The sequence below is a fragment of the Coffea arabica genome, chromosome 9c, assembly GCF_036785885.1.
Source record: "Coffea arabica cultivar ET-39 chromosome 9c, Coffea Arabica ET-39 HiFi, whole genome shotgun sequence".
NCBI classification, from domain to species: Eukaryota; Viridiplantae; Streptophyta; class Magnoliopsida; order Gentianales; family Rubiaceae; genus Coffea; species Coffea arabica.
In genome coordinates this window covers 5,245,366-5,267,531 of record NC_092326.1, presented here as the reverse complement: position 1 = coordinate 5,267,531, position 22,166 = coordinate 5,245,366, and the positions used below count along the sequence as shown (strand labels likewise).

General features: G+C 35.6%; 2 protein-coding genes across 3 annotated transcripts; one reads left to right on the top strand and one right to left on the bottom strand.

Moving 5' to 3' along the window:
- Positions 1 to 1,617: 1,617 nt before the first annotated feature.
- LOC140014088 (uncharacterized) lies at positions 1,618 to 1,959 on the top strand. Its single transcript, XM_072064483.1, has one exon. It carries the CDS (start codon positions 1,618 to 1,620, stop codon positions 1,957 to 1,959), a length of 342 nt encoding a protein of 113 aa, XP_071920584.1.
- A 4,938-nt stretch (positions 1,960 to 6,897) lies between these two features.
- LOC113709284 (two-pore potassium channel 3) lies at positions 6,898 to 13,463 on the bottom strand. Of its 2 annotated transcripts, XM_027232007.2 has the most exons (3): positions 11,941 to 13,463; positions 9,350 to 9,433; positions 7,320 to 7,457 (listed from the first exon to the last, which is right to left on the bottom strand). In XM_027232007.2, exons 1-2 carry the CDS (start codon positions 13,122 to 13,124, stop codon positions 9,391 to 9,393), a joined length of 1,227 nt encoding a protein of 408 aa, XP_027087808.1. In that variant the 5' UTR covers positions 13,125 to 13,463; the 3' UTR covers positions 7,320 to 7,457; positions 9,350 to 9,390. The 2 variants fall into 2 exon arrangements, with proteins under 2 accessions (XP_027087807.1, XP_027087808.1); XM_027232006.2 differs by lacking the exon at positions 9,350 to 9,433 and having other exon boundaries at positions 6,898 to 7,457; positions 11,941 to 13,462.
- Between the last annotated feature and the right edge of the window lie 8,703 nt (positions 13,464 to 22,166).

Here is a 22,166-nt window from a genome sequence, read left to right as displayed (position 1 = left end):
TCTTCTTTGCGTCTCTTAGTGAGGGTCCTAGAAGAATATTGTGCAGTCTCGGGTCAGAAGATTAATAAGCAAAAAAGCTGTTTTCTATTGCATCCCGGGCTCTCCCCACACCGCTGCAGAATTATTAGGCATTTAACGAGATTTCAGAGGAGGGAGTTTCCGATCAGATACCTGGGATGCCCGTTATTCACTGGTCGATGAAAGAAGGAGTACTTTGAGGAGATTTGTAAGTGCATTGTCAACATAATCTTATCTTGGAAGCAACGAATTCTATCGCCGGGGGGAAGAGTGGTGCTACTCAAGTACATTCTATCCTCTCTGCCGATTCACTTATTGGCTGCAGCATCGCCTCCCAAGGGAGTCTTGTGGGAGATGGGGAGAGTTATGGCTGCATTTCTGTGTGGTGTGTCAGAGTTTGGCCCGAGGTTTCATTGGATGAAATGGGTAGACCTGTGTCGGCCATATAGCGAAGGGGGGTTGGGCCTTTGGCGGCCAAATGAGGTTTTTCAAGCATTCTCCATGACGCTATGGTGGAGTTTCAGACAGGGTCACTCTCTTTAGGCTTCCTTTCTTACGGCCAAGTATTGCAGAGGTCGGCACCCTTGCTTGGCGGAGAAGAGGATAGGGAGTTCGTACACTTGGAGACGGATGTGTGCGGTTCAGGGTTTAGTGGAGGACAATATCAGTTGGATTGTTCGGTCAGGGACAATGGACTTACGTCCGGTTACTCTCACAAGTTCTGCAGGTGGAGTTGGTTCGGCTAGTGACAGCAATCATGCCTCTAACACTTCAGGGGGAGGATAGGATGGTGTGGATGTTAACCCCCAATGGGGAGTTCTCGGTTGCCTCAGCTCTGTCGCTTGTTCGCTCCCATTCTAATGGGTCTCTCGGCGCTGCTTGCATTTGGCACAAGTCCTTGCCAATAACAATATCTTTTTTCATGCTTTGCCTACTTTCAGATAGGCTACCCCTACTTGAGAAGTTACAACACTTTAGAGTCCAGGGTCCTTCTCGATGATGCTGCTGCTACGCCAACCCCTAGGAGGAACGATTGAACCATGTGTTTTGCATAGGGGAAGCTGCTCGACAAGTGTGGAAGGTGATCGAAATTCAGGAAGGGATGACTTCTCGTGTCAGCTCGGCTTGCCATATGGCAATCGCGTGGTGGATACGCCCTGCTCCGAATCGGTATTTGGCTATCGCCTCTTGCCTTCTCTGATATGCTGGGAATTGTGGAGAGCAAGAACTAGTGCTTTAATGCAAGGGGGGAGGTCAGATGGGGGGAGTGGCGGCAGCTCGGACCTTGTCTTGGATTAGGGATCTATTGCACTTACAATTTCCTTCGTTATCATGGGCCCATGGCTCTTGGGGGAGCTTGCACGCGAACTTGGAAGTTTGGCCAAAACGGATGCTCATTTGGCTTGTAAAGTGGGTGGTCCCGACGGCAGGTTATAAGCTTAATACGGACGGGTGTTCGCTTGGCAATCCAGGGTTGAGTGGAGGGGGGGCTTTTGCGGGACTCCTAGGGGGGATTTCTCTTCGGCTTTTCCTGTTTCTTTACACGCCAAGTTACAGGCCTTGGTGTGTGGGGTAAAATAGTGTGTAGTTCGGGGCTACATGGATCTGCACCTAGAGGTGGACTCCTTAACACTGGTTCAGATCATATCAGGGGATCATGCATGCCCCTGGCATTTGCGGGTGGAATTGGACGATCTATTGCCGTTTCAGAGTTTGTTTCGGTCAATAACACATTGCTTTAGAGAGGCAAATAAACCATCAGACAGGCTGGCCAAGATGGGTGCGAATTGGGGAAGTGATGCTTTGTTTGACTCCTTTGTAGAGCTACCCCCTATGGCTCGCGGTGATATATGGATGGATAGGTTAGGCTTTCCTAGCTTTCGGAAAAGGATCTTGCAGCTTGCACTTTTTGATGTAATCGCTTCTGGTGTGATTGAATGAATAAAATAGATCTTGATTAAAAAAAAAAACTTACTGAGATGAACAAACATGTTTAAACACATGATATTTTGACTTGTTTAGCTTCATTTATATCGCTACTTATATTAGCTATTTTTGAGGTTTTTTTTTAAAATTTTACTATACCTATATATATGAAAGGCTTTGCTATAAATGTTTGTGGAGGGTACCTTCAGGAAATTTTTCTGAATGTATTTTTGGGAATTTTTAAAATTTAAAAATTTTTGAGGTATTTTTAAAAAAAATTTATGCCACCTACCACTACCACCTACTGCAACCACACCCTACCTCCTCCTTCCTCCTCTCTCCTCTCTCTCTCTTTCTCCCCCTCCTCCCTCTCCTTGTCCTTCCTCCTCTCCCTTCTCTCTACTCTCTCCCGTCCTCCCCTCCATTCCCCCATCCCTTAGATTCCTCTCGCTCCATCACGGCCAAATCTAGTCATGATCAAAAAGGTCACATCCACCAGGGGGATTTGAGAGGCGAGGGGAGGTGGTGGTAGGGGAAGGGAAGGAAGGCGGAAGGAGAAGAAGAGGGAGGGAGGACAGAGAAGGAGAGGGGAGGGGAAGGTGGTGGTGGTGCAATGGAGAGTGATTGTTTGTGGTAGTGCAATGGAGGGTGATGGATGTGGTGCCAATAGAGGGTGATGAAACAAGAAAGGTGGGAAATTTTTTTTTGGATTTTTTTAGGTGTATTTGAGATATTGTATTTTTTGAGTTGTTTTTGAAGTTATTGACTTAAAAGGCAAAATATAACTTTTCAAAAACACCTTAACCCAAATAGAGTACATCGATGTTCTTTTAGTCATTAGACACTCCCCCAAACTTTATCATTGTGCTTTGAATGATTGACTTCCTCCAAACTTTACCATTTGTTATAATTTTTATTTTTTTTAACTAGTGTATGTTCGATCATTCGACACTTCTCACCCAAAAGGAAAAAAAAAAAACTAAATTCCTGGTTTTGTCTATGTTCGAATTCTAGCAACAGGTTTGCTTTACTTGGCGATATATGAAACCCTACAATTAACTCCCAAAACTACCACATTACTTCCCATTAGTCCTTTGGTAAATGTGCTTTAAAGGTTCAGATTCATTTGGTCGATTTCAATAAGGACGAAAACTTTACGATAAAAAAGAAAAAAAATTTCACGTTCTCATCTATGTCAATTTTCCTTCACTTTGATTTTATTTGTAATTGACTGCGCATGCGAAAGTCAGCAACTCCAATCATCATTTGCCATCTACTCCACTTGGAATGTTTCAAGTTTAGTCAAAATTAGTATTAGTTTTATACCCCGTATATGTATATTATATTTACAAGACCAATAATTAGATACGCAAAAAGATAGCATCTGTAATTCGTCGCTTTCATTTATTAATTTGAACCCTCAAATGTGAATGATCTTGGCTTAATTTATTAGACTCCATCCATATAATTGACCAATTCTAACAACTGGATCATTCATTGTCCTCCATGGTATAACCTAAAATATAGATTAATATAAGCTCTATTTATAGGGTCTTTCTAGATTGTAAACATCTTTATTTTTTGTTATCAGTCCCACTATCTAGCAAGCAAAAGAAATTCACAAAGAAGAAGAAGAAGAAAGGCGTGGAAAGTTTTCACCTGACAATTAATTTATTGTATCCTAGTTGATTTACAGAATAAAAAAATAGAACTTGATCGGGATAAAAGTCTATTGGATTAATAGTGACATTATCAACTAGCACAATGTATGATAAAAATTTCCAGAGGTTGACGCGGTCATGCCGCAATGTATGCTTGCTTTTTCGTATTCTTAATTTGGGAATCTTTTCATCATGATGGACTACTTTTTTTACTCTTAACGTTTTGCACACAAGTCAAGTTTTGTGACGACCATCTATACCTCATCAAAAATTCCATTCTACAGAGTGCTTAATGATCAAATTGATCTATTATTAACGTAGGAGATTTAATCTAGTGACTAAGGCCGAGACCTTAGAAAATAGAGGTTTTGAATTCAAATTTTTCTCCTTCATTGATGTATTATTAACGTAGGAGATTTTGATCTACTGACTAAAGTTGAAACTTTAGAAAATAGAGATTTTGAAGTTAAAATTTTCTTCTTTTTTCCCGTTTTTTAAATCTTACCCCTTCCTTCTTCTCGGAAAAAAAGGAGAAAAAAATTCATGTATTGTCAATTTCATTGAGAAAGAGAGAGACATCATAGTGGGTTTTGTTGAGCTTGATCCTTCCTGTTTTTTTAAATCTTACCCCTTCCTTTCCGGAAAAAAAGGAGAAAAAAAATTCATGTATTGTCAATTTCACTGAGAAAGAGAGAGACATCATAGTGGGTTTTGTTGAGTTTGATCAACCAATGCCATAATGATGGGATGAAAAGTTGGAACTTGACTAGGGTTTTGCTTGGTTGGACATAAGTAGTTTTCCTTCTAGACCATATAACAAATGAGAATTGCTTTGCTTTCGTCTTTTATAAATACCCTTCTTTGCACAATTTTACGAAAAAATAGTATTTTTAAAACTGTAGTTCTCAATCATTTCTTGTCGAAAGAAAGGAAAAAAGACTAATTTTGTGCACCATTAGACCCAAAAAACTTAGACAACTTCTCTAGAATACACTTGTGCCCCAACAAATGGAGCCATAAAAAGGAGAAAATTGATTGCAATATTGGAGAGGAGCCTTGAGGATCACCAAGGGGGGAAAAGAAAGGTATCTTAGATGCGTATACCTCTTGGAAGTCTTTCTAGGTTTGTTGGTAGACTGAAGAGAAAGCTGATGAGACTTGACTTGGTCTAAAAACAAACTTTATGGATTCATTGTCATCGGATCATGGCACAATTGGACTTCTTGCTTATCTAGAACCGGCTTTAATTGAATTGATGAAGACTGCCGTGGCATTGTAACGCCAAGAAAAAAAAAGTAAAGTAGAAAAATTCATACCAAAACAAAGAGAAATGTAGCGAAAGAACCTTTTTGGGGCATTATTATACCTCAGGGATAATTTCACAAAAACCTTCCTTGAGATTTGACTTAATATCACTTAGCACTATCGTTTTAAAATTTACATTTACCTCCCCATGTCAGATTGATAAGATAAGACGTCTCCATTATGGATGGTGAATTGATAATATTACTCTACTGAAAATCCTTAATATATTATCTGAAATTGCCAAAAAAAAATGAATTTGGAAAGCAAAAGAACGAGGAAAACGAATATCAAAATTGCAATTCAGATTGACTTTGCGCCATTGGCTGAAAACCTCATCACCTTCATTATATCATTGTAAATAGTTGCATCTTAAATAGCTTGTTTGGATTCGTTTCTCTCTCCGATTTCCTGATTGTCGCCTTTCTATTGCAACCACAATATCGATTCTTTATAGTACATGATGTTGGCAAATTATAAGAGTGCCCTTCTATGTTGGAACTTGCCATGATTTCTTCTCCCAATTCCTATTTTAAGTCACCCCTTTTGTGCTAAACTTGTGTTCACTGTTTAATTATTGAGCTGCTTTTACAATTCTAGAGTTGGAAAACTAATCATTTCAATGTGTACTACGTTGTTGAACTATTGCAAGTTTTCAATCCCACAGTTAGAAGTAAAATGTTCTCTCTCCTCTGATATGAATTTTTTTAATGCTAATTGAACCCTCAAGCGCTGACAATGTTATAAAAAATGTCAATTAAGGGAGGTAAGCAAGATTTTTGAAACCACGGAGGTGCTAATTGATATTAACCCAAACCTCAAGGGAGGTTTGTGAGATTATCCATATACCTAATGTACTTGCAGACCATAGACAAATTGAGTGGAATCCTAAATTATCTTTTCCATTGTTTAAATGTTACTTCTAATTCAGGAAACATATTGGATGCTTTGACCCATTCATACAGGCACTCTCTTTAATCAATCAGGCAACCACCTTGTGCATTAAATATGACCACTAGACTGTTGGAAATGTACAGAGTGGGAAGGTCAAGATTGTGATGGAGTTTGTCATTTTCTTGCTAAAATGTATAATTTGATTATTAATACCACTAAACTGTGAGCGCATACATGTGCACGCAGACAAACATACCTTTCATGCTATTTTTCTTTCACAAAAATACATTGCAGCTAAAACAAGAAAAAGGTAAAAAAAAAAAAGAAAAGAAGTCATCCAATTCTCTTTTGTGTCGTCAAGGGCTGAGACCTTTAAATTCTGATATTTTCATTAGTTTTGTTATTTAATTACCTTCCAAACTCTACTAGGAGTCTTTACTGATCAGTCTTAACTCTTAAGTACTATGCTTAATTTGTCTTCAATAAAAAAAAAAGGTTAATATCTCAGTAATAAAATCATGTTAAAACCCAGAAATTATGCCCTTGAACTTTATATATAGAGATCAGAATTCTACTCTTCCCGGGTTTCAACTCCTAGACTAATCAGTTTTCCAGGTTTAGCCACTTTAAAGTCGCCAGCACATGAGTTAGGCCTAATTCAGCCCCCCGAACACTTTCATTACAATACTTGAAGATAGCTTGTCCAAGTACTATATGATTAAGCATGGATGGAAATTAGCCCACTGAGGATAAAAATTCTTCCCAAAGAAACAAAACCAAACTTAGCGAGATCATCGCCAAGCTATCACTTTCTAACGCAGATACCAAGTTTCAACAGATTGTAGCTTTTGGAACGAAAGACAAGAAGGCAAGGCTTAATCTTCAAGAAGGAACAGTATCAGCTAAAGGTTCGAGATTGTGGAGAATAAGATGTACAGAGCACTTTGATTTCCAAAAAATATCCATCAAAAAATGTAATTTGAACATTGCTGCTTATTCAAAGAGCAGGCTTGTGCTAAAGCAGCAAAGTTACCATATCTACAGCCAACAGAATAAAAGTGCCAAATATGAGAAAGCAGTGAAAAACAAGACCAGGTCACCTATTATCTGCATCGATGTATTTGCCAAAAAATGAAGTCACTTTCGTATGAACATGTTGGACCAGTTGGGTCACCATGCCAGTTCACAGCTACCAATCTAAGACTATATCAAGGAGATAATGTCAAATGGCTATAGCAAAATCTTTGATAGACTGTTTCTAGTATGGAGTATCTGATTCTGCTAGCAATGAATATTTACAGCCTTTGAGAACTTCTGTTGCATAGAGAATCTAAGATGATTGAATGGGCTCACACGGGAAGCCGGAACAGTTGCAGAATGGGGCTTACACGGGAGCATCCATTTATAAGTGACTTTGTCTTTCATCACCATGACAACGCACAATGTTTCCCGTGGGTGGGTCTAGCAACATGAAATTTGCATTCGAGTTGCACTGCTTTCTTGACAAATCAGTGATGATTTTCCATGAGATCTGCAAGAGTAATTTTCCCACAATTTCCCGTGTCTAGCCGTTCAAATTGTTTACATACCTGCAAGATATCCATCTCTGAAATTTTTCCCATCGCCTTGAGCTTGTATATTACAAACTCTGATTTGCTGCCAGATAATATAAAAGGAAAGAGAAATCAGGATAAAGATTACCATCGCTTCTATTGACACAACTGGAAAAATATGCAAAAAGACAGCAGCCATTTGAATGCCATTAAAGCTGAATGCTTAAGACTAAAAACCTAAGAAATTACGACAACCCTTTAATCACGAATCCAACTAGGATGCAGAATCTTACAAAAACAATGCTAAAACAACTAAAATATGCTCCAAGATATTAAAATCCTTTTTCCATTTGTTATTCTTTTCAATCAGGTTTCTCCCCCATCAATCTTCCTCGGTAAAACTGTTTGACTCCGTATTACATAGGATGCCAATCCTTCCACCCATTCATCATTCTCCAAACTTGAATTGCAATGAACTACTACAATTGCCATGATCCTAGTTCTCTCCAGCATCGCGAGTATAATATTTCGGTCTAGGAATTATTTAACTTTTGGCTCTACCAGCTCATCAACAAAGCATAGCGGTAGGTTCTCCCAAGGGTCATAAAGATGACCTTCAACAAGTGGTCTAAATAAAAAGTAGTGTGTTAAACTGAATCGCCATGCATCAAATTTAGTTGGCAGACACAGAATTTGGTTTTTACAGCTAAATCAAAGGACTACAAGAAGAACCACAAGCATACTCTTCATTGTTGTTAATCTACACAAACACTTCCGCAATTGACACATTCTAAAAGGTTCATGGCATTAGGTTGCTTTCTAGTTCTTAATTTATCTATATTTTATATTTATCCATGTCCAGTTGGTGGTATCATTCACTAGCACTTATCCACCACTATAGTATGGATAATCACTTGCAAACTTTTGCCAGGTATCTCTGTTATTCCCATCAACTGCATTAGTCTTTTGACTTCCCTTAAACACTGCAACTGCAACATTAGTTCCATGAGAATAAGAAATAATTATTAAACATGACCAAGGAATTTTCCTTCATCTATCTCAAATGAGAAGAGCAGAGCTCTCCACAATTCTTGTCTAGGAGACATCATATTTCAGGGCAAAATCACTTCTCAACTACCTTTTGAGATGCTAGAAGACTCTTGGCAATCTACTTTAGTTAGCTTTTGGATCCCTGCCAGCCAGCATGATTGGCACTTGAGAGTCAATTATTGCAAACTAAAAGACAGATTGTCCTTGATCTAAACCCAATTATTCCAAACTAAAAAACAAGGGGAGAGCATAATTAACTTCGACACTTTTACAATTATAAATTCATTTACCCTTGGAGTTCCAGGATGCTACCAAAAGATTTAACCAGAAACAGGGGCTTGTTTCAGCACGACAACAGTGTCTGTTGAAGGTAAGTTAACAGGTGGCAAGTTCTACTCCAGGTGAAACAGGGATACTACTAAAATGCAGAAACAAAGACTTCAGAATTCTAAATCTAGATTAGATTAATTTGGAAACCTTATCCTGGGAGCAAACAAAACAAATCCGTCCCATTTTATTAGTCTTGATTTCTATTTTAGTTTGTCCCAAATTATTTGTCATGGTCTTAAAAGGGAAATAAAAAAAACTAACCTCCCCATTTTATCCTTAATTCAATTTTCAAAAAGAGCATTAAAGCTATGTTCCAACATTAAATGCTCTAAAAAACTAATGTAAAATTCAAAAACAACTAACAAAATTTGAATTTAAGTTAATGGGTGATCATGGAAAGAGTTATTTGATGGTTGGTCAAAGATTAAATTTCTTAAACTGTGTGCAAAATTGACCATGACAAGTAAAATGGGATGGAGGGAGCACAAAACAAAACAGTGCTGGAACCCTGAGCTAACATGAAAGAAAATAGGAGAGTATCCTAAAAATTTCTAATTAGTGGTGTTGGCATTTACTGCTAATTGCACTTTTATGAATGACAAATCATCCACTTACTTCAGATTTCTAAATCATGTTTCAAACAGTCCCATAAGCTTTCACAAAAATCTGTTTGAATCAACAAACTCCAACATCTTGAGCCTAAACAAATGTCACAGAAATTGTTAGAGCAAAACTGATTGAAATCAAATCCCTTACCAACAAAATTACCATGGAACAAGTTTGATAAAAACAGCATTTAAACCAAGCTATTAGTCACTATACCAACACTGCATTTCAGTTCCCATGTGTCCTATGTAGACTGAATATATCTATCATAATTAACTCATTCAGCCATCCTAAAAAAAAAGACCCATATTCTGTATCCCCATTGTTTGAAATCAGTACAATAATGTCTAGAAAGTACAGAAGTTGGATTATATGCCTTCATTGCAGTCAGAAAAATAAACTAGGCAACAGTGTAACAGACTCAGATCACATGCTGTAGCATGACTTGTCCTAGAAATATTGCATTGTTCTAACACTTGTTTGGTAAGCAAAGTACCCTAAAATTGTTCTTAATTTTTCATACATTTGGAAACTTCTCTTTCTTTGCTTTAGATTAATTCTTATGGAGCTCATATTGTTTTCTCTCAAAACCTGTTTCTGGATGCCAAAATGATGCAAATATTACTACTTAAGGGGGGAAAAAGCACAATGAAGAGGCTAAGGAACCCTAAAGAGTGATGTGCAACATTTATGCTTAAGGGGGAAAAATGTACAACAAAGAGGCTAAGGAACCCTAAGAGCAATGTGCAACATATATACTTAACTGCCAATCCATTTTTAATTCTGTTAGTAAACTCTGTAGAAAAGAAACATGGCAACTGGATAGAAGAAAAGATCTTACCAACATTCTTTTCTACTAACTTCCAAATTTATAAGATACATGTTAACCACCACAAATTCAATAGAATTCTACCACTCTAATTCATGTTTGACATGCATTATAGTTTTTGTAATTTAAATGTTCAGTAGAAAAGGAACTTGGAATGTCTAATACCTGTCTTTACACCTGGATTATCATGCTTCCTTTTTAAACGAGTCAATACTATATCTTCCAATGTTATAAAAGACAAGTCTGTCCATTGCTCATCTGTTAATTGTATTTTTTTCTTTTTAGCACTAATACAAATGAGTATACAACTCCAAAAAAGCTATCCTTATCCATAAGAGACTGTCAATTTTGAAGTTAATTCAATAACTCCAGAATATATATGTCAAACTCATATGTAAAAGATATTCACACAGTAAACATGAATAGATATTCTTTAAAGAGACTCACACCTCATGCATGACAAGTCAAGCGGAAGTTTCTGCTTAAGGTGCAGAGAGGAAATTAGAAGCCAACATCTTCAATATAACACAATGAAGCCTATCCACTGCTCATTTGTTTTCCTCACATCTCCAAATATATTTTGGTATTAAAAACATTCTGAATTTATTCCTCAGATAAAATTGCTCTTATTCATACAGTCCACTTTTTTCCAAGTAAAATTTACCTATTTCATTCAATTCATCATCACCAAATGCCAATAGATGTCAAAGTAGGATCCAGTCACTGGAAAGCCCAGATACCTAAGTTCTAGGGGAATAAGAGTATACACCCAAAATAGCTGTCTTGACCATTGGAATCCAATATAGTCAATAGCTAAGGATTTTGTTCACTCATTTTAGATCAACATTTAAAGTCTGATGTTCCCATGCCTTGTTCCTCTTTCTCTTCCTCTCCCTCCTCTAAAAACAAAACAAGAAAAAAGGGATAACTTGTTTCAATCCCATATTAGTGTCATCTTTTCTTCATTAAAAAGTCAAATTCTTGTGAGGTTTTTTTAATTTACTAAACACCTCAGAAAATAAGATTGTTTAAAAGTCTATCAAATTTACAATGTATGAGGGATTAACTAGTAAAGTCAGATCATACTACTGAACTAACGAGTTGAATCTACCATTCAAACAAAAAAAAAGTTATTTGGCTTGAACATATGAAAACTCAGAGAACCTCAGCAACTCATTAGATAAGCTCAATAAAGTAAACCATCAACATATCCATTTTATTCATTTAAAATAAGGTGCCGAATCTTTAAAGGTCTGCCATTTGATCCATATAAAGAGGAGACACCCAATACCTACTCAACATTTAGCTCTTGCAGCTTCAAAAGAAGAGTCATTTATCACAAAATAAATCAGAGTAAAACATATAGGATCCAGAGTCCTATAATCATAAAACTCAGTGGATAGATTGATGAATCAAAACAAAAAAAAAAGTTCTTGCAGCAAAGACACAGATAACAAGCAACTTATCTGCCTTTCAGTGTGAATCTATACAAAGAATAGAAGATCTTCTATGCAGGTTTTTCACCACAAACTCAGAAATACTCGGATCCTAAGACTTTTGTGCAGGTTGATCATAACTCATCTGCTAGCAAAACTATGACTGCTAACTTCTTCAAACTTGTTAAACATCATGATGAATTAAACATCAGCAGTGATCCACAGAGCAAACTTGGCTTATATATCAACAACTTTCACAATGGCACAAATCGTTGTTTGCAATATAAATTGGTCAATAAGATATTTAAATATTGAGAAAAGGCACATGATCTTACGTCACAAAGCCATTGTTATCAATATCAGCAGCAAGAAACTGTGCCACAGTCATATCCTGTCCAAGTACCCATTTTGCCATGCTTCTATGCCGCTTATCCACCCTTGCCTCAGCCAAGTAAAGAAATGCACGAGCCACAGCAAGCGTAGATACAAGCAACCAAATGGATGCAAAAATCCGACCAGGCAAGGAAGTAAATGCCCTATCCCCATATCCAACAGTAGTGACAGACATAACAGACAAATAGAAGGAATCTAACCAGCCAAGCCTCTCAACATAATGCATAACAGCAACTCCAATTCCAATACAAAGAATCACAACCCCCAAAGCTAATGCCACCTTCATTCGAATTCTCATCCTCCCCTTCTTAACATCAATTACAAACCGCCCTGGATCATGAGCTCCCCCATTCTTAAGTGTCCTCAACAGATAATTTTCTTGCAAATCAAGAACATAACTAACCATCCCAGTAAGCAAAATATCAACAAACCCAAAGCCCACAAGCACGAACATGATAGAGAACAGCTTAGTAGAAGCACTATCAGGGGTTATATCACCATATCCAATAGTACACATAGTAACAATGCAGAAGTACAAAGCATCAACAACAGGGTGTGTTTCAGTGGCCTTGAAATGATCCGTATTAAAAGCATAAATAACAACACCGAGAGACAAATATATGATCAATAGAACCACAGCTTGTCTTATAATTGACTGAGAACCGAACACGGGTGGCTTGGGAGCTGATGAATGATCAAAATCATTGATAACAGCCATAGCAGGGGCAGTCTTGGACCTGTGCAAATTCCCTTTGGTCCATGGAATATTGGGATCGGTCAACCAAGACTGCTGACCATTTTGCTGGTCAAGATTGCATTTTTCTCCAACAATATTGGATTTTAGGTCCTCAGACGAAGTTTTTCTTGGAGAATTGATGCTTAAAGCCAATGCATCAACAAGAGTTGAAGAAGAGGAGTCCATTAAAGGGGTGGAAGAGGATGAAGGGGGTGTGCCAAAGATAAGCCTATCTTTGAGTTCTGATGGAGTGAGACAACCATTGGGTGGTGGGATTGTGATTTCATCGTTTTCCGGTAAAGGGCACAGAGAAATTGGGGGTGGTGGAGGCTGAGGGGAATAGGACTGTCTTCTGGTGTTGACATAAGGGAGGAGAGGCTCTTTCTCCATTTGGGTTTGCCGGAAAACCAGGTTTTGGATGGCCGGAATACCAGGAAAAGGGTGGGGTTCGGTTTCTGTTTCATAAGGCGGCTAATGATTGAGGTGCGTGTTTTATCTTTTATGAATTAGGCTGAGATCAGTCTGAAATTTATATATTGCCAAAATGGGAACAGATTACAAACAGAGCGGAAGAAGCTATTATGATTTGAGGAGATGAAGAATCAACTTTGTACATCCGCATATGAATATGATAGAGAGAACTATAGGGAATGTTTGTCTCGGCTGCTTCATTGTGGCAAGGAAATTTGGAGTGGGGGCCACCTTTTGATGAAACTTTTGATATATTTTCTTTTCATGCTCCTTTTCTAGGAAAGCATGAGGCCTCGAAAGTGCTAGAATATTTGTACAAGTAATTTTGATAATAATTATTATTTGGTTTGACATTTTTTCAAGAATACGTCTTCTTCTTTGTGTTTTAAACACGAATTGAATATGGATTTTTTTTATAATATCATACAAAATGTCTCTCACACTACACTAAAAGATTTTTCACGTCTTCTACAATTGAAATACTAATTTTATGTCTCTCACAAAAGCAAGTTAGTCCAATTTGGCCAAAACCTCTAATTGCAATCTATTTTTTGGCTTTGAAATCAACACGTGATTAAATTTTAAAGGAGCAAAAGAGTCGTATCAGAGAGAGTAATTAGAAATTTTTTCAAAAAAACTACTTAGAAAAAATTACAAAATTCAACGAGAAATATTGAGGTCTCCTGGGAAAGAGGAGGGAGTTCGAGTTACGGGGAAAGGAGAGGAAAATGGCTAAGGATTAGAGGACAAGAATGGTGGAGGGTGAAGGGGGTTAGAAGCAAGACTTATTTGGAATAAAAGTCAAATTATAAAAATTGTAAATTGTAAATTTAGTTTGTCACTTTTCTTTCCTTCTATTTTGTCTTTTTCAGGAGATTTTGTAGTTTTTGAATTTGTCCTCTAGTAGATTGTTTGAAAAGGTTTTAAATTAGTAAATTAGGATATGACATTTTTGCCCCTTTAAAATTGTTCACATATGGCTATTTCAGGAAAAAAAAAAAAGTAGTGGAATTAGAGTTTCGAACCAAATTGAATAGGTTTGTTTTTGTGAGTGATACAAAATCAGCATTTTAAATATGAGTGACATGAAAGTTCTTTTGGCAAGAAGTGAGAGACATTTTGTGCAATTTTTTTTTTATAGTTTAATGGTCAAACTTAATGTTAAAATTATGTAAAGCACCAATCTCTATCGTGCGTTAAAAATATTTTGGATACTAAAAATTCTACTCTTAAATTTGTGAAACAAAATAAATCACAAAAACATCTCTTAAGTGCTTTATTGCACAAAAATTGTAATTTTTCGTAGAAATAGGCAATCCTGAAAGGGTCTTAGTACAACTAAAAATCTAAAGTGTGGGATCTTTTTGTAGGGATCTCTTGACAAAATTTGTAAATTCTTCAGATTCATAAGAGAGAAATGATATTCTCATTGAATTTCAGCATCCTAAAGGTGTAATGTCTGATTTATTTTTTTCCCTCACTTAAATATAGTCACTTGCAAGCTTTTTTAAATCTCATGCCATAGAATTCTATTCAAACTTTTAGAGTTCAGGATGGATATCAAGATTCATCTAAAAATGTCACAATTTCTTTTATCTCAAATTTGTGGAAATTTACGAAATTTGAAAAATTCCCATCCATAAAACCTTGTCTAAAATTCTCCCTGTTTGCAAAACACCTTCTTCCTCCTCGAAAGGACACCCTGGTCTCCTTTGCTATAGTATTCTTTTCGCATATATATATATATATATGCTTAAATTGAAGTCTCTTTTAGGTTTTCCTAATGAGTGTTTTGCGTCTCCTAAGATTTTTTAACAAGAGTTTCTTTTCTTTTAAATCCTTCTAGTGAAAATTCTTTTCTCCTCTCCTAGGATTTCTTTATAGTAGTTTCTTTTTATTGCTTTTGGTTAGATATGAGAAATCAAACTTTTTGAATTTAGCAATTTTGAGACCTCTTTTGTCACATTTAAGCTTTTTCTTTGAAATTGAAACAGTTACACATCAGAATTTAAAACTTGAAAAATATAAAATAATTATGATATCATGCTGATATCAGCGAGTTTTTCTGAACAGTCCGAGACGACCGATCAGTTGACCTGTGATCCACTAATTTAGTCAAATCGCTATTCGATCCGAGTTTAATAACATTGTATCAGATACGAAGATCCGACTACTGAAACCCATTTTCTTGTTCAAGAGCCAAACGCACCTTTAGTGATAAGGCGCCAATAGTCGTTGGTGTCTGACTAGTAGAGAGAATCTACGAGTTGCCGTTTTCCAACTAAAAAAAAAAAAGACTAGTGGCTGGCATCTGAATCTGAATGGTTGGATAAAGGTGGTTTATCTTGCGTTTTGATTTGGTCACAGGTATTTCATTATGACCTCCTGCCCTTTTTGTACTTTCCTTATCCGATTCCCATAAGTGCTGTCTGCCGTCAATATTTTATTGTGAATGCTGACGGCGCCAGTTCTCCTGATTCCGCCCCACATTTTGCTTCATAAAGTACAAGGAAAAGAGAAACGTAACCGCTGGAATTTGGGGCCACCGGGTTTGGGCAAGTTGGGGTATTTTAATTTCCAGATTTGCGCATTAAGCGAAAGTTGTCGACACGTTTTTAACAAACGTCGTGCCACACCGACGACATATGCGGGTAGTATTAATTTTTATTTATTGTAGTCCTAGGTAATGAAAATTCGTATCATATCGATATAATACACGTTTTTAAGAAGATTTAGAAAAATCTTTGAATTTTGCATATTTAAAAGTATTTTGGATGATATTCGTACTATTCAACTAATCCCATAAATTAAGTAATGAATTTTTGGCGTATTATACTTCATGAATAATACTTCAACTTTTGAAACAGCTTATAATTTTGTGGAAGGATGATAGCATATCTTCTGAGTTATATACAATTAGCAACAATGTAGATCATGATTTTTTTTTTTTAATAAATTTATACATATAAAACGAATACGATCATAAAGTGTTAATCAATTTAATGTCTTATATTGATTTGTGATAATTGCTAAAACATATTTATAAACTTTTAGTTCTGTAAATTTTAAAATGTATTCGCACTATTTAGGTATAGATATTATAGCAGCAACTTTTAGTCGTTCTTCTGAAAAAAAAAAAAAATTCGTATAGTATGTGAACTGATAATACGCTGTGTTATGCACATACTTATTTTACTATGTTTTGAATTTGTAGTATAACTTTATGCTTCATTTTCGTGGATGCCTTCTGAGGTGTTATTTATGAAATTGTAACGATAATACTTTTTATATGTACGTGGATAAATGTGAGACAAAAAAATTGATTAAAAACACGTTTAAAATTTATCACAAAGATGGCCTTGTTTGGCAACCAAACTTTTTGCCAAGTTTATTTGCTACAAGTTTTTTAAAAACTTTAGCTATAGTAATCTCAAAAAACTTCTCAGAGTTTTTAAACTATACACTTCAAAATTTTTTTTAAAAACTTCTGTAGTAAGTTACGGTAAAATTTTAGACAAACACCCAAAAAACTCACTAGCCAAATAAAAAACTTAGCCATTCAAACAAAGCCTAATTTTTCCTCTTATCCCCAAACTAGCTAGTATCGTTATATACTGAGTGAGTGGAAACTAGACAAGCAACTTTTCGTACTAGAAAAAACATGTAGATTCAACACCTAAAACTTATTCATATTTCACACTTTGATTTGATAATTTTCTATGTTACGCGATACGAGAAATTGTTAACATTTCACTTCATCATAGCCTAGCTTTGCATGCACGTATATTTCTAAGATATAGAATTGTAAATTATTCAAATATAAGTTTTTTTATTCAAATATAAGTGCTCTTATATATTTTCTAATAAAATAATTATTCTAATGTTGGACTTGCTAGCAAGTTGAATGATGAATTTGTCAAGTCTGGGATGATCCGAGTTGACCGCCAATGAATTACGGTGTTGATGTTGATGCCAATCCAATTCTTGATCTGCCCATGGGACGATTTGCTTTGTCATTGTCAAAACACTAGAAAATTCAAGAGTACTTGTGATCAGAAATTTTTCAAGAGTCACAAGTCCATTTCACAGGGAAAGGATTTCTTGGATGGTTGTCCACTTCTTACATAGCATTATTGCACACAACGGAAAAGTGACCTCTCTAATTAATTAGTGATCAGCTTAATTTCATCATTAATGTACTAGCAAAATGAGGCGTGGAATGCGGGTGTAAAGTATAACGAGAACTATGTGCTCCTCGATCTCCATTGATTGGAGAAGATTTTCCCTCCGTCGCACCAAAATAAACATAATTATTGTATTATTTTTGAAAATAAAAACCATCCATATTATATTTCTCTAGTTGTTTAAAGAATATGCAAAAAATTGAAATTAAATTGAGTAAATTTTACAACTTTCATCACAATGTCTTGTGCAATTGAATGACAAAACATCCATATGAGCTTGAATTTTGAGTACGGTGATCTACTTGTGGAAATAAAATTGTTGACACTAGCAGATCATTGTGAAAAAATTCAGTTGTATAGATTAAAAAAATAAATAGAGAGAAAAGTAACGGAGGGAATCGATTTTGTTTCCACCATTATTCAGCCGATTAGTTCGAGTACATTGTTGTGCATTGGTGTGCGTCGGTTCTTTTGTCAGTTATAAAAAGCAAAAGTAGTCTTTTGGGGTCTGAAGTTGGTGTTGTTCGGCTAGAATCGCTGGCAATAATTGGTTAAACATGTACCGCATCCAACAAATCTCACGTGTCATTTTAAATAATAATGGTTTATTATATTTGATTAGTATTAGTTTAGTTGATTACATTTGATTTAAATGATTACTATTAGATCAGTAGTTTATTACATTTAATTAATGTTAATTTATTACACTTGATTAGTATTTAAATTAGTTTAATTAGTATTAATTATATTACATCTTCTGTCGGTGGATTAATTGAATGTCAAACCAGAAATAGTAACGGGAAGCGAGAGTACAAGTAAAAGTAAATAATAATAGGAATAGTAATAGTAACAAATTTGAAGTCAGTAATCACCAATTCCCGCTTGCTTTCGCACTTGTGGACGAGGAGACTAACTGAAGTTGGGCATGTTTCATGTCGCGGTTGTGACATCACGTGTAATGAAATGTCAAGAACATGTGCATAATTTCGGATCAGTACAAGGGGATAATGCACGCGATGAAGACCTTTCAACACTGGAAGGAACTGATGGCTATGCATCGATCTTGTTTGGTACATGTGCAAAGCAATTTCACACAGAAATTTAGAAATTAGAGGTATGAATTAAATTCTTTGTGCCGTTCATTAGATTAATCCATGTTATGAACGGAGTTTAAATGTTTTTGCACTTTTTTTTGACTTAAGGATCTCGCATGGATCGTCGAGACTGCAAATCAAGCCAAGAAGTACGAAACATTCATGAAACAGATTTGGCTGTTAAATAATGTGGCATACAATTGACTAAACGGCGGATCAGTTAAACCAGAGCAATGGGCATTGTTGTGCAAGGATATGGGAGATACTAATGGAGTCACACGTCTATGAATATAGCAAAGTGTTTCAATAACCTGTTACTCAATGCTCGATTATTACCAATCACAACTTGGGTACAGTTCACTTTCAACCAAAATGTTGAGCTTTTCACAAAGAAACAGAAGAACGCCTTCAGTACGATATATCCCTTCCCCAAGAAAATATGGAAACAGTTCTTAGCAGATCGATGAGTTTAGGGCAAGGACACGCTCAGTGTAAATCTACGATCGCAGAAACTGAATTTACTAATAACAATGGGTTGACGCGATAATAGGAAGGGGGCAACGCGCAGATTGTCCACTTTCAGAATCACACATGTACATGTGACAAGCAGACAGAACTTCGATTCTCATGCTTACACATTATTGCATCTTGTTATTGATTGGGAACAATAAATCCGTACTATCTAGTTGGTTCCGCACACACATTTCAAGAATGGAAGCATCTTTGCAGGAGCAATTTTTCCTTTTGAGGGACACAGCTTATTGGGCCACTGCAGATTTACAATTTAATTATGATTTTGCCAAGATCAATCAAAAGAGACCCAGCCTTAAAGGCCATAGCCAAAATACATAACCATATGGATTGTCAATACTCGAATGCACCTTGTCGCTACAGTCATTGTTTGCAGACGGGATACAATGACTCCAATTATCCTTACTCTAGCTATTTTCAGATGTAGTAGAGGATTGTAGAACATTTCAAACATAAGTTGTGCCTATGCATGATCGTTATACAAACTCTAGCCGCACAAAAGAGACCTAAAAGATAACTGATGCATCATCAGTTCCCAAGAAAATGCTATTTATTCGAACTCCCCTTCTCTTCTTCTTTTAAATGTGAAATAACAACAGCAGATACATTTTCTTCTCCATCAGATAGAAAATATGGAAAATGAATCACGGCTATCAGTTCATCATACGCAAAAATAGTTCATCACTGTTAAAAGAAACAATGAACATTAAATAAGATACCATATGAGGGTCTAATAAGCCATTCTCCCAAGGCTTTTTCGCAGAATCATAATATACACCGTGGTATACTTGTACTTCAGTTGCTTTCAGAATCTCGGATTCTCCGAATGTAGAAAACTGAATACTTTCTCTGTTCACAAATTTCCGCAAAAAAAAAAGTAAAGAAATTATCGAACACGTTGGAATTTCACTTATTTAAGATTTAACCCCAAAAAAAAAATAGAGCAATAGCAGTAGAGATCAGTTACATTTTGCGGGGGCCGACATCTTCAATGTAGGGCTGTTTTGTGAATTGAATCGGAGCTTGCGCTATCCTCGTCATTTTTCCTAATGTTTGCTAATTTACGCAGAAAAACTGAGGTTTAAGAATTAGGCGGGAGGGTTTTAGAGTTTCTCAGCGGTTGCAGAATTGATAAATAAAGCTGGCAGAGGCAGCATATAAAGTCAATAGCTGAACTAAAAATTTGTGCGAACGGTTGACCTAGTTTTCAAGACGGTGTGCTGGTGGAGTGAGAACGTTGCGAGGTTCGATTAGCTCTATTTTCCTTCGTCGAAGGCGGTTGCGAGATCGAGTCTAACAAACGGAATTGCCTTAAATATGTTATTCTTATTTTCCTCACCCTCCTTTTAAGCAAATAGAAAGATAAAAGGACTTTGTACCAAAAATAGCTAATGGATTTTCTAAATTTTTGTGTTCATTTTAATCCTTGATATTGAAATTTTATGGAAGTTTAATATGTAAGGAGTTTAGATGCCTTTTAACCCTCCAAAGAGTAAATCTAATGCTCGCTTTCTTTAGAGAAAATAACAGGAATATTAAGAGGAGAAAAAAAATAAGAATTCAAGATGAAAATTGAGGAGGAAGTTTTCTAATAGTAGCTTTCTTTAGATAAAATAATAAGAATTTCAAGATGAAAAGAGATGAGGAAGGTATCAATGTAAGATTTTGAGTAAATGGAAAACATGAAACACGATAAATGTGTAATTTAAAGTAAATAAACACAAGCATACACCTTTGTATTTTTTTAAAACTTTGTGTAAGTAAGATATACAACTTTATTTTCAAAACTTCTCATTCATAATCTCTTCTATCTTATCATTCAACCAAACATTCCCTTCATACGTTGTATATTCAGTCCATTCATAACTACAAAATTAACGTTGTTACATTACGAATAGGAGAAAAGTAATAACATTTTTTAAGATACATGTTATCTATTATTTTGTAAGAAAGTTGAAAACAGTTTTATATTTATTATTGAGAAGAATGACCAATTGACATGATATAATTGAAAATTTTCCCTTTCTCCCCCTTTGGTTTGTGTTTTAATTTTTCTCCATTTTGTAAGGGTGAAGTTTAGAAGATAATTCAACACAAATTTATATTTTATTCTGTATCTTATAATATGTGATGCTAACATGAAATTAAGCAAGATATCAGTATTACTTGTTATTACTCAAGTATATTCCATCAAGAGAATCCTAAATCAATTGTTATATGTAAATATGTATCACATTCATGTTTGTACGTATGACAACGTATACTTTTTTTTTTTTTTTGAGGAAGACCGAAGATCTCGTGTACATTTCAATGGTCTTATCAAACTTGTACATGCTATTGACTCCTAAGTTTCCTATTTCCTATTTTTGCAGCGGGAAATTTATTTTAACATGTTACATTTTCATTCAGAAAAATTTTTGCCCTACTTTAGCAGTTCTTGTTTTAATGGGTCTGATCCGTTTGAGATTCCGGGCTTGGCTGAGGGTCCGAGAAACCAAATGTCATTGTCTTCGACCCCGTTTGATTTCACCTCCGAAAACCTAGCGGTGACAATTTTTGACACGACGCACGAATTTAACGCGAAATTAATGGATTTTAATTGAGGTCTTGCGGGTTCGGATCAAAATCGGGTCAAACCAGATGAATCTTGAAAAGAAAACGGGTCGAATTCGAATCAACCCGTAGGTGATCCGATAATCCGTTTATGAAGTAAAAATAATTTGATAAACATAAAAATTATTTTATCTAACTAAACTAAGTTATTCTTTTTTTCCAAAGACATTAATCACTTAATCTTAAATGAATTTATTTAACCTGTGTGAAGTTGAAATTGTTACATTTGAATAAATACTGTATTATATTATTTTTTACTTTTATATTATTTTTTTATTTTATATTTGATTTAGAATTATTTATTTAAAATTTTATTACTTGATTATGTAATTAATCTTGTGTGAAATTGGTTTTATAAAAAAATACAGTGATAAATTAAAAAATTAAAATTAAATTTTGAATCATTTCATATCGACTCGCTAATCCAATCCAAAATTTTCGAGTTCGAGTCAGCGGGATTTTCTATTATATCCAAGTCTCAACCCGACCCGTTAATCCGATTTGAACCGATCGCCACCCCGACGAAAACTCCTTAAACC

Coding starts and splice junctions, on each gene's coding strand:
- LOC113709284 (XM_027232006.2), bottom strand. CDS start 13,124: ATGGAGAAAGAGCCTCTCCTCCCTTATGTCAACACCAGAAGACAGTCC. Junction 7,458..11,940: donor GATAACAATGGCTTTGTGAC/GTAAGATCATGT, acceptor ATTATCTGGCAG/CAAATCAGAGTTTGTAATAT.
- LOC140014088 (XM_072064483.1), top strand. CDS start 1,618: ATGGATCTGCACCTAGAGGTGGACTCCTTAACACTGGTTCAGATCATA.